This window comes from Ananas comosus, linkage group 16 (genome assembly GCF_001540865.1).
Source record: "Ananas comosus cultivar F153 linkage group 16, ASM154086v1, whole genome shotgun sequence".
NCBI lineage: Eukaryota > Viridiplantae > Streptophyta > Magnoliopsida > Poales > Bromeliaceae > Ananas > Ananas comosus.
The window spans coordinates 10,774,511-10,786,547 of NC_033636.1; the positions used below are offsets into that span (position 1 = coordinate 10,774,511).

The 12,037-nt window shown below is 38.2% G+C and overlaps 1 protein-coding gene across 1 annotated transcript; it reads right to left on the reverse strand.

The window, feature by feature from the left end:
- On the reverse strand, positions 673-9,674 carry LOC109722132 (protein ROOT HAIR DEFECTIVE 3-like). Its single transcript, XM_020250018.1, has 20 exons — positions 9,459-9,674; positions 9,032-9,098; positions 8,800-8,902; positions 8,330-8,400; positions 8,151-8,214; positions 8,000-8,062; positions 7,502-7,561; positions 7,144-7,320; positions 6,991-7,059; positions 6,816-6,907; positions 5,830-5,908; positions 5,146-5,311; positions 4,658-4,782; positions 4,201-4,463; positions 3,680-3,776; positions 3,427-3,594; positions 2,572-2,676; positions 1,393-1,487; positions 1,206-1,302; positions 673-1,100 (listed from the first exon to the last, which is right to left on the reverse strand). The coding sequence occupies exons 1-20, from the start codon at positions 9,604-9,606 to the stop codon at positions 870-872; spliced, it is 2,340 nt and encodes a 779-aa protein (XP_020105607.1). The 5' UTR covers positions 9,607-9,674; the 3' UTR covers positions 673-869.

The following is a 12,037-nucleotide window of genomic DNA, read 5'->3' on the forward strand; positions in this document are numbered from 1 at the left end:
CCAACTTTTACCTACTTTCATTAAGTTGCAATACAGATTAACATGGGTATGTATTCCAAATAGAGTAATATATGTTTAATAGGGGGGAATAATCACTCTTGCATTCTTTAACGGAGCGCTCGCATGTCGTCTATTGCGTTTAGTGTGGTATGCCGTTCAGTTTATTATGGATTTTCAGAATTTGATGCATAGCGTTGGTTCCCATCGAGCATTTACACTAAACCTATACCCATTCCTTTCTCAACGCCCTAGTGTTTCCCATTCTCTATTTAACAATTTATGCACTGTTTAACACCATCGTTCTCTTTGAAACTAGTCGGTCGCTACACTCATCTACATTTCTTGCAATTGCATCAAACGTCTCTCGGGACTACCGTGATTCTTGTTGATGCCCTCCGAAGGCGCTGCTGGGACCGATCAGCCGGGCGCGGCCCGGACGCGGTAGTGTCCTAGTAAACTTCTGCACGTGCTTATCAGAGCTACGGAAGGACTTTCCGCGTTTATCAACGAAGCGCCATACATCATTTCCGATCATCGGAGAGTAGCATTATTTGCAAGGCACCTCTCCTCGCCATGTGTTACCATGACCGCATCGCACCTAAGGGTGACGCCGGCGCGGACCGCACCCCGCCCGAAATACAAATGGCGCTGTACCCGACAAACTAGTCCCTCTCCCCCCCCCCCCCCCCTCGACAGCAAGCAGGTGAATCAAAACATTCACCAGTCACCATACATCCTTCGCTCCAAGACTACAAAGCTAATATAAAGGACATCTCACAAAGCATGATAGCACCAGAAACTCGCTATGATGAAAGAACCAGTCATATGCGACAAACCCAATATTTCTAGTAAGCTATTCTTAATGCTAATCACTCTGTTGATGGGCTTGAATACTCGACCCCACTCTCCGGCGATGATATATTGGACGATGCATCCGAGGTTGAATTGCTATACACGCCATTCCTGAAGCTCTTCGAATCAAGTTCCGGGCCCCGCCGCCGCTCTGGAGCAGCAGGCTGTTGCCCTTCGTCTGCTAATTTTTTGAGAATGTTCATTACAGTCGGAAGGAATTTTGTGGACAAAGAAAGAAGCCCAGGAAGCTGCATGAATTACGAGAAAAAAAAGGTCATAATATCAGGCTAAATAGGATTAGCATATTGAGTTCAAAAGAATAAAATGGGAATTTCTGTGGCTTTTACACTCACAGCGCCATTGCGGAATTCGCCAGAGATGTCTAGCTGTACCCAAAGGGCTTTTCCCACAAGAAAAGCAACAAATATGACAGCTAGATAAAGTGGATTCCTGCATTCAAATCAGGAGAGATTTGAGAAAAGTGAAAAAAAAAAAATTGCCCTCATTTTGTTTTGTTTATAAGACATTAAATAATATTACCTTAGTAAGGTCATGAATTCATTGAAGCCCAGAACAAGCATAGCAGCAATTGCCCATGGAGGGGGCAACCAGTTATTGTTACGCTTGTTAGCTTCCTGAGAATTTGCAACAACACATGCTAAGTAGATATCTTTCTACAAACAAGTTAATGTACTACAACATATATGAGAAAGTTATAATTGATCTTTTATTTGGGAGACTCATCAACTCGAGGACAGAGAAATAATGGGACCTAAAATAAAACATACGACTTCCCAAGCATATGGTAGCACCAATGACTTGGTGCTATTAATAGCATAGTAGCCTAGTTCATATATATATATATATATATATAGAGAGAGAGAGAGAGAGAGAGAGAGAGAGAGAGAGTGAGGCTACTATGCTTTTGGAAGCACGGAGCCTTCCGTGCTTCCAGGTTGTTTTCGATGTTGCGACTTTCGAATCGTCGATCGGCTCCGTTAAACTTGCCTAGTGATCGAAGGGGCTCAAAATCAATAATTTTAATGGCCGTAGTGAGCCGTTTGCAAGTTTAACGGTGTAGAAATATCCAAATCACGTGAAATTTTGATAGAAAATTTTTTATACTATATAAAACAAGATCAATATCTTTGATTTAAAATTTTAATGTCATATTATCACGTTTTGTAAGATTTTTATTTTCAGCCGTTAATTTTGAGCCCTTTTGTTCACTAGGCAAATAATATCGAAAAATCGCATAATTTATTTTCTAGATACTTCAAATACTCTAAATCAAGTTTAACGGAGCCGATCGACGATTCGAAAGTCGCAACTTGGAAAACGACCTGGAAGAGTAGGCTCACTCTCTCTCTCTCTCTCTCTCTCTCTCTCTCTCTATATATATATATATAGTAAGCACCAAGTAAGAAATTGACCATACAGTTAGTACAGAGCGCAAAGTGTTCTACTCATCGTCAGAAAGAATGCTCAGATAGTTAAACAAAATCAATAATGGTGAAAACTGAAATTTCTGTAAGATTTAACGAATCTAAAAAGATCAGATTTCATAAAGTAATCTATCCAGAAATCAACATAATGACCCACCATTCAACTATACCTACCACAAACTATCATGCAAATTATGGCATAACATCCATGAATGCCTAAAATAGCTACACACTAGAAAACAGGTGTTAAAAGAGAGCAGTTTGAGAAAGTTGCCTGAGCAGCAATGGCCTGAGTCACAGTATACTCTGTCTCTGCCTTGAATTGCCTCCACAAAGATTTGCATTGCACAGGTGTAATCAAAGTTCGTTCTATTGGTACCTGGCGATAACAATCAAACCAAAAATCTACCTCAGAAAACTATAATAAAGAAATTGGTCACACAAGAAGAGTATAGTGTAAAAACAACACACTTAGGGCCTGCTTATTTGTCCGTAACTAATTCAGGTTGCAAATGGCTTTCATCAGTTGAACTGAAGTTTAGGTGACATTTTTCCACCGTTGTTTGTTTAATAGAAGGTCAATGGCTTTAGAACTAGAGCTACCCAATTTTTCATTTTTTTTAAACTGAAAACTTCCACATTAGGACCGAAAAAGGCAAAAAAAAGTTAGAGCAGTTAATTTTTTAATATTTTTCTCTTTTTCTCTGGTAATTGGCTTCAGCACCGCCCAAGGCACAATAAATTAAGGTGTTTTGAGAAAATAGAGTGATGGGCAAATTTAATTAATGGCGAACAAAACAACGAAAGCAGGCATTTACAGCCGAAAACAAATTCATCCCCCTCCACTTCGGGTGAAAAAAAACATGTCCTTAGCCATGTGATGAAAAACTTTGAAAACCTAGTAGATAGAAAGCTCAGTATGATCAAATAAGAAAACAATGCAATTGCCAATCATCTATGCAAGTAGAGAGAGAATGTCTGGTCAAACACTGGCCAGCATACTTAGTTACTACTGAAATGCTAACATCTCATTCTTGCATCCAAATCAGCTTAAATGAGTCCCGAGGTTTAAGGAGGCAACTAAAAATGTTTCAATTGTATTGAAACAGATGTGAGGAACAGTCATTACCTCGTCCCATGAGCTTGAGGCCAGTGGATCAAATGACTGTATGCTCCTATCAGTAACACCAGAATTTGCATTTGTATTATCCCCCAAGGCACGTGAGATGGTTTTTTCAATGTTATCGCTTTCATCATCCAGACGAACTGCCGCCATTACAGAAAGCAACTTCATGGACTGCCAAACAAAAGTACCCATACACAGTATGAAAAATCGACTACAACATTATTGGAAGAATAAAAGACCAATTATAGCAACATACTGCAGAGCGAGCAGTTTTTGTGATGGATCTTATGTCTTCTTTTCCAGTCCAGACTCTCGGCATCGAATCAGCATCACGGCTGAACAATGTTGAAAACCTGTACAAGCTCATACACTTTAGTGAAACTTTGTATATAAGAAATACCAGAACAGTAGAAACCTACAGACTTTAGCAGAAAATTAGCACATTGTGAAATCAGTAACTGAACTGAATATTTTTTTATTTTACTACCAAACCTTTCATTGTCTTAGGTTTTAAAATTACCATCAAGTTCTGTCATGTCTTAACAAGTTGACACTCATGGTCAAAGAAGCAGTATAGTGTTCCATCAAGTAACATATAATCCATGGAAATAGTTAGAAAAACCACAATGTTCTGGCATAGAGGTGCTTACATCAAACTGAAATATTAGGCTGTATAATTGGAATTTTTAGAGTTTAGTTATTCTTCTCAAAATACAATATAAAAGTCTGTATGTTTCTGCACATCAGAATTTGAAAATTGTCTAAAGCATGCCACACCTGTCCTTCATGCGAATCAAGACCCTTCCAGCTTCTTCTTTTGCCTTCGACTCAACAACACTTTTAGCATAATTTTCTAGCTTCAATAGCATTTTATCAACAGTTTCTTGATCAAGTTCATAAGCTGAAAGAGCAGACGAAAGTCCAGAAACAGCTGCTCTAGTTTCTTTTTGAAGAAGTTTTCTTATTGCAGGCCAGGTATCATCCCCGGCTGCATCTAGAAGTGCTTCCACAGGTTCTGCAAGAGCTTTGTTCAGTCGTCCCTGAAACCACATTCTAAGCTTGTTACCAAACAATAGCATGTAGAGAATATTAAAGTGGCATAACTACTACAAATCTAAGTAAATCGGGTCCTTCGTACTCCAGACCTTCCCAGGCTATTTAAGATTCGCATACAAAAATGTTTATTGTAAAAAATATAAAACAGGTTAGTGGATCAAAAAGAATAAGAGCAGACCTCATATTGGGCGCTAAGTTCGGAAAGCTTTTCAGCACGAACTGATGATATATGTGCATCAATATCACGCCGAAGTTTATCCCGAACTTTTGAAGGATCCCATTTCGCTTGTTGAATAGAAGCATCTGCTAACCCAAACAGGATATGCTTAGAAGCTTTCCAAAACATAAAAGAGAATCAACAAAGTGAAGGAAAAAAGAAACTTGGAAAGCATATTTCACTTAATGTGTTTTGATGCATATACCATGTCAATCTATGAACGCTATATGGAGTAGTAAAATTGAAGTGTTTAACCCCATATGTATAGGATGTAGCCTCCACATCACTAAATAATAAGACAGCATGATAGTAGTGAAATACCCACCCACCTACAACACTACGGTGTACATTTCGATCACAGATACATAACAACTACATTATAGAATAAGAATCTGATTCATCTTCCCTTCGAAAAATATAAGTGCATTAAATAATTTCTAATTGTATACCTTCACAGCCTTTCTCAAACTTTGACATGAAAGCTTGAGTACAATCATGAGCAGCACTAGCAAACCCTTCTCCTCTTTCCAGAGCCTTGTCAAAAGCTTCCTTAAAGGCATCTAAGGTTTTGGCACGCAAATGTCCCAGCATGGATTGATAAGCAGGATTGACCAACTAGGATTAGAGCAGATTCAGTCAATAAGACGCATATAGAAAACAACATTACTAGCCTGTACAAACCTAAAAGCAACAAAGCTTATAAAAAAACTTGCTGAGAAATGAAAGATTTTGCATACGAATACAACAGACTTGTTAAAAAGTTACACAAATGAGCCTAGTAATCTGTTTATTAACTACATATCGAATAATATTAATATATTCTTACAAAATGAATTCCCAAGAATAAATGACATTCGCAAAGCTAAAAACACTCTTTATCTTTTCAAGCAGCATCACTACTCCATCAAAAGATCATCTTTTCAAGCAGCATCACTAAAGCATGAGTCTCAGAACCATCTTATTATCTTGGCTTTATTTCATAAAAAACAACCTGTCACTTTATTAAATCTCAATGAACTTCCATAGCATAAATTTTTATGCCAACCTGGACAACAATAATGCTGCTAACCCACATGAGAGAAAATTTCTAGTAATACCTGCCAACCTGCATGAATCAAAATTTCTAGTAATACCTGCAGAAGTTTGGACTCAAGTTGTTGTCTCTTTGAAGTTCTAACACCTTCATCGAAATAAAAAGCTTCCATGTCATAGCTGCAAATGCACAGTACATATTAGAATATACAAAAGAGTCCAAGAAATTTAAAACAGGAATCTATTTGTGATATTAGAGCCCGGACGACATTTTTCTCCACCATGTGCTCAACAAGAATCTAAAATGATGCTGACAAAAATTCAAAAACCTGAACAGCATAAGTATGATCTCATACAAGGTAAGAACCGACCAGAGTTTTAAAATAATCATATCCAACACTGAAGCACAGGCCAGCAAGCCAAGATGCTAGAGAAACTTGACNTTGTGATATTAGAGCCCGGACGACATTTTTCTCCACCATGTGCTCAACAAGAATCTAAAATGATGCTGACAAAAATTCAAAAACCTGAACAGCATAAGTATGATCTCATACAAGGTAAGAACCGACCAGAGTTTTAAAATAATCATATCCAACACTGAAGCACAGGCCAGCAAGCCAAGATGCTAGAGAAACTTGACAAAACTTAAAATAAACAGCAGTACTGACATGACATGGGTTAACATTGACTGAACAAACCACAGCTACAGCGATGTTAATAACTTATAGCCTTATAGGTATATGATATAGAACAAAATAATTCAATATAGTAGATTGTGAAAAGATATCAAGTCACCTAGAAGCATTAAAAATACAAAGCCTGAGCAGGCAACATTATGCATCTATTTTTGGGCCAGTTCTAACAGTGACTAATGCAAAAAAAAATAATAATAATAATAATAATCCTCTGGTGTAAACAAAAAAACCCTGAACCCCATGTTCTGTAAAACAGAAAGAACTCATATAAACCAAAAGTTCGAACAATGAAACCCATAAACTAAGACTATACACTGGAAGTCAAGAGACAAAAACCATTAAAAGAAATAGATAAAACATGCAAACCATAGAAATACATTTTGAAAACTCACCCAGATAAGCATTTATCCAAAATTGAGCTAAGCTTCTTTCCAAATCCTGGGACAACATCATGTTGTACAGCTTCTTCAAGTTCTTGCCACTCCTGCAACGCAAGGAGAAAAAAAAATCAAATGGTTACAGACCCTAAAATATCAATATAGAAATATGGAGGATAGCAGTAATCACCTCGTCAGAAGTTACATGGGCAAGTTTCTCATTCGCGATTTCTTCACAGCGCACAGTGGCTACCATAACCTATAATAATTAAACCGTGAATCTTGATGTCAACAATTCCAATATAATTTAAGTCGAGTCTGGGCTAATATTTACTAATTTCACCTTATGTGCAGGCAGGTCAAGGTCCTTATTTTCTTTGATAACTTTCCACATTTGTTGTGCACTAAATGAAAATCCTGAAGCAGGAACAACTCCTCGCCGATCTCCAGCAAGACCCCCGGGGTTAATAGAATGATTAAATCTTTGCCTTAAACTTGCAACCTTCAACACGTATGCAATCAATCATAACTGAACAGATACTACACAATAAAAGCTCTTCATATTTTTTATTTAAAAAAAAAAAAAAAGCACAACACTGAAATTAAAAAAAAAAAAAAAAAGGCAATTTGTAGACAGACATCAAATGCACTTTCAAATTATCAGTATGGGTCGTGATAGGTCAACAAGGTATCACTCCTACTATGCCCTCCTTAACAGTACTCCTCTTTCTCTTCAAAATTTGAGGACCCACAACATCAACCTGCGTAAAATATTAGAAAAAATTGTCAGTGAATTATATGGAAGCTTCGACGGCATATGCATGTTAAAACAAAAGTAAATCACCAATTATATATGGATTTACATTAAAAAATCACTAAGCGGAGTTCTTTGTGCAGGCCTGTGCGCTTAGACACATCTATCCTCAACCAAAATCTGGCATAAAGTGTAAGTAAGTCAGATTTAACCAGTAGAAGAGACGCACACATGCAGGCAAAATACATTAAAAAGGCAGGTACCTACTTCATGGATATCTTCCCTAAGAACAACGCTCCAAAGTTTTCCAAAGGTGTTGTTAAGAGAAAGCATAAAAAATAACAGAGATCGACAATTATAGATCCTCATAATTTGTGATGATAAATGGAAAAGAAGAAATGCTTACAGCTCTTAAAGATTATTACGAGGACTCAGAAGGTGTTACCTTGGTTCTTATCACAATGACGAATAATAATGTGTTTGCCGAGACTAAACAGGGAATCATGACCTGAATTCATAAAAAACAGCTACACTAAAGTGAGGTGCATAAAGTCACTACCACAACATATACAGTAGGTCCTCTTCTTCATTCTAACCTGAAATACTGTCTTTAGAAGAGGCTTATTTGCAGCCTGTTCTCTGCCAATATCATGACACCACCTATATAGAGAAGTCGTAGTGCGATGAGAAAAGTATTGTAATTGCACATATCAGGCATCTACACGAAACAAGATTAGAGAAAAAACAAATCCTGCCCAACAGCCTAAACACTTACATGTTTATCAGCACAATGTCTGAAACTGCTAAAGCAAAGAGGGCACTTTGTTTCTCAAAGGCAGTATCATCCTGAAGATAACATAGTATTGCATCATGTTTAAGATAAACAATGATAAACGAAGAAATTTCTAGTAGGTCAATAGCGAAAGGTCATTCTAGATTTAGAGCAACGTGATGATGGCACAAATTTCCCGCAAGTAATTGTAAACAACCAAGCAGTTACCTTTCAATCGTGTAATTAGTACTTTATGGGAGGTTACCACTAATGCAGAACTATGCAGCAGAATACATCCTGAAATAATCTTGACTTCAAATGCTTTGTTTGAGATTTCTCTCATCAAATAATACTTATTGGGCAACAGATAGGGAGACAATACCACTAAGAAATGGATGATGCTCGATAAAGAAAACAAAGAATAATTCTCATTGTAATAGATAGTCATACTGAATATAAGATTATATAAGTACCTCCCCGCGTTCTCTTCCATCACTCCCCTCCAAATCCATCACAAGTGTAGATGGTTCAATATCAGCACACTTTGCCAACCAAATACCTTTAGTAGTTTGCGACCTGGAAAATATTTGCTCAATCAGTATATAAACAAAAACAAAGGAATAGAGTTTTATCCTTATATTTGGCAGAAAAAAAAAACACAGGAAAAGAGTTTTTCTTTATATTTGGCAGAACTGAAAAACTTGCCTTCCCTTAAAAGCATCCATCTCTCTAAAGTTGGTACGGAAAAGATGATTTAAAAGAGTGCTCTTCCCTGAAAAAGAAGAAAATGTTACTAAAAAGAGCAACTGACAAAGAAAATCTTACAGGATAATCAATAGTAATCATGCCCAAACTTAAGCCTATTTTCCCTTTACGAAACACCTAAGCAGCCTAACAGTTTGTTTCCAGCAATTTCCAACATATTAAACCTTCTTCTAAATTCCATAACCTAAAACACTTTGAGTCACTACTGCATTTCAAAACAGCAGGACACATCACTTTGAGAAAAAAACAGAAATGGAAACCGGAAACAAGAACTGGTGACATTTGAGCAGATCACTGTAATAGATAATATAGATATAAAAGAGTGCACTAAAACAGAGTATATGTCATTCGAGAAATGCTAACATACCACTACTCTGTGGCCCCATTATAGATACAACAGCATAAGAAAGCCCACATTCAGCCAAATTCATGGCCTTCACAAAGTTCTCCAGACCAGAGACATTGAAAACACCGTCACCATCAATAAGCTGGATAGAATGGCAATCCGCACCCATTTCTAAACGAATCAAATAGAACAGTCAGTAACAACTTAGTTAAACCTCTCACCATTGAAATCTATAAAAATTCAAAATCAAACATAATTTAAACATAATTTCACTATTCNACATATATCCAATATCATTAAAGGGTGAACCCTTAACCCCTTTGCTGCGTTCTCCGGGATTTCGGGTCTCTCCCTTCACCCCTTTCCTGCCTTCTCCGTGATTTCGGACCTCCCGCACCCTACTCTCTCTTACCCTCTCTTCTTTTCTCTCTCTCTGAGATGTGGGGCCCTATTCTTCTCCGCACCCTACTCTCCCTTACCCTCTCTCCTTCTCAACGAAGCCTAACCCTCTCTCCCTTTCTTTTCTCGCGGCCTCTGGAGATATCCCGGGATTGCTCTGCCCCTCTCAACAAACCCTAGGTTCGCGTAGGGTTGGTACTCCGGCGCCGCCTCTACAGATTTCCTGGGATCCCTCTCCCTCTCTCAGCAAACCCTAGGTTCGCCTAAGGTTGGTACTCCGGCGCATTTAATGCCGCCGGGGGAAAGTCCATTCCCGGCTCCCCGGAACTCCCTTCCTCTCCCCCGTATCTCGCCGCCGTACACCTGTATCTACCAAAGATCTGGCCATTTAATGCCGCCGCTTCGCCGGCAAGGGCTTCCTCCCCTGTCGTACGCCCTGCCTTGCCGGAGATCGGGGCATTTAATGACCCGTTTCTCCGGAGATGGTACGCCTGTATCTACCACAAATCTCTGCAATTAATGTTGCCGTGACAGTGCGCCGCTCGGTGCCGCCGTGTTCTCTTGCTGTCCCCGCTCTTCCTTGGCTTTGTTCTGGTATTGGTATGTATATATATACACCATTGAGAGGTAAGGTGCCATGTCCAATTGCTTTCGAACTTCTAACTCTTACCTGCCATCTGTATTACTTTTCTTTTTGTCGCTGTCTGTGGAAAGTAGGTCGGGCTCTCTGCAAGATCCTCTGCTTGCTTCTTATATTATGATGCTGCGTGCCTGTGTATATGTTTGAAATCCTTGGTGCTCGGATGCTTCGATGTCTGGTGGCGGTTTTCCATAGGGTTCCTGTTGCCCCCGCAATTCCAGATCTGATGCTTCTTTGCTTTGAGATTCTTTTCACCTGGGTCTTGCTTGGATTTCGAGCTTTGAAAAAAAAAAAACTTCAGTTTCTTTGATTTTTTTTTCCGTCGTTGCCTTCGCGGATCTGATGATTTCTTGCCTTGCGATTCTTTTCAGTTGGGCTTTGCGTGGATTTCGAATTCTGAAAAAAAAGGAAGTGCTTTAGCTTCTTCAGTTTTTTTTTTTTTTTTTTTCGCTGGTGGAGGTTTTCTACTTTGCTCTTTCTGTATTCTATTTTTCGGCGGCAATGGCACGGCATCGAATGGCCTCATGGCTCGGATGTTGCTAATTTTACTAGCTTTGGTCGCAATGGCCCGGCAGTGAATGGCCTCATGGCAATCGGTGCAGCCTGCGGCAAAAAAACTTGGATAGATTTAATGAATATATTTAATGATGTTGGATAGATTTAATGAATATATTTAATTAGTGTATACATATGTGTATGTATATAAATGTGTAGATTTCTCTGCCATGTTTTGGAGAGGCACATTCTTTCTTTCACTCCCTAGCCAATCTGCTATATGTTTTCCAAAAAAACTTATATTTTTTTACCATCATGTCTATTGTTGTTACTAATCCCTATAAGTTTTGATTTGCTTACTTCTACTGGGTGCTATCGCCTTAGCAGTTGTTGCTTTCAAATTTTGGCATTTCATCTCTAAGCTGCCCGTTTGCTACAATTCTATTATTTTCTCTTCTCTAAGTTACCTGTTGGCTATTTGTGCTTTATGTATTGAATGCTTCTTTGTAGGACCAGCTTTCCATATCATGTATTACTTAAAACATTTTGCTAGAACTAACTTTATACACCATGTATTACTTAAGAGATTTAATGTATGGTCTCTTTTCTGCATCTATTGCTTATTCTAAGTATTGTTTTCGAGAAGTTGATGAGGTCAGGAGATACTTAGATTGTCGATATAATTACTTCTTTATCTGTTTTACTAATAAAGTTTAATTTACATATTTGTTTCTATCATTGACAAAGAATTCCTGCTCGGTCTAATTTTTTATTTTTATTTTTTAAAGCAGGTGTGCCTTTTATCTTCGATTTTGCTTTTTTCCTCTCTTTTTACGTTTAAATGTTTCCCTGTTGCTTTCGGTGCTGCTTTAAGCGAGGCAATGATGATATGCTCCGTTGGATTTGCCCCCGTATGTTGCCTTTCCTACTGAATTTGGCCACAATGGCATGGCATCAAATGAACTCATGGTATTTGGTGCAGCCAGCCTCTATTATTGCGGATTTCCTAGACACACAGTATTCAGCTTGCCTCTTTACCTAACAGAAAGAATAAAACTGATCCAGA

What these genes read in the sequence shown, in the direction of transcription:
- LOC109722132 (XM_020250018.1), bottom strand. Translation starts at nt 9,606, where the DNA reads ATGGGTGCGGATTGCCATTCTATCCAGCTTATTGATGGTGACGGTGTT. An exon ending in TCATTGTGATAAGAACCAAG is followed by an intron (nt 7,562 to 7,999) that starts GTAACACCTTCT and finishes TATTTTACGCAG; the next exon opens with GTTGATGTTGTGGGTCCTCA. An exon ending in CCTCAAGCTCATGGGACGAG is followed by an intron (nt 2,677 to 3,426) that starts GTAATGACTGTT and finishes TGTTATCGCCAG; the next exon opens with GTACCAATAGAACGAACTTT.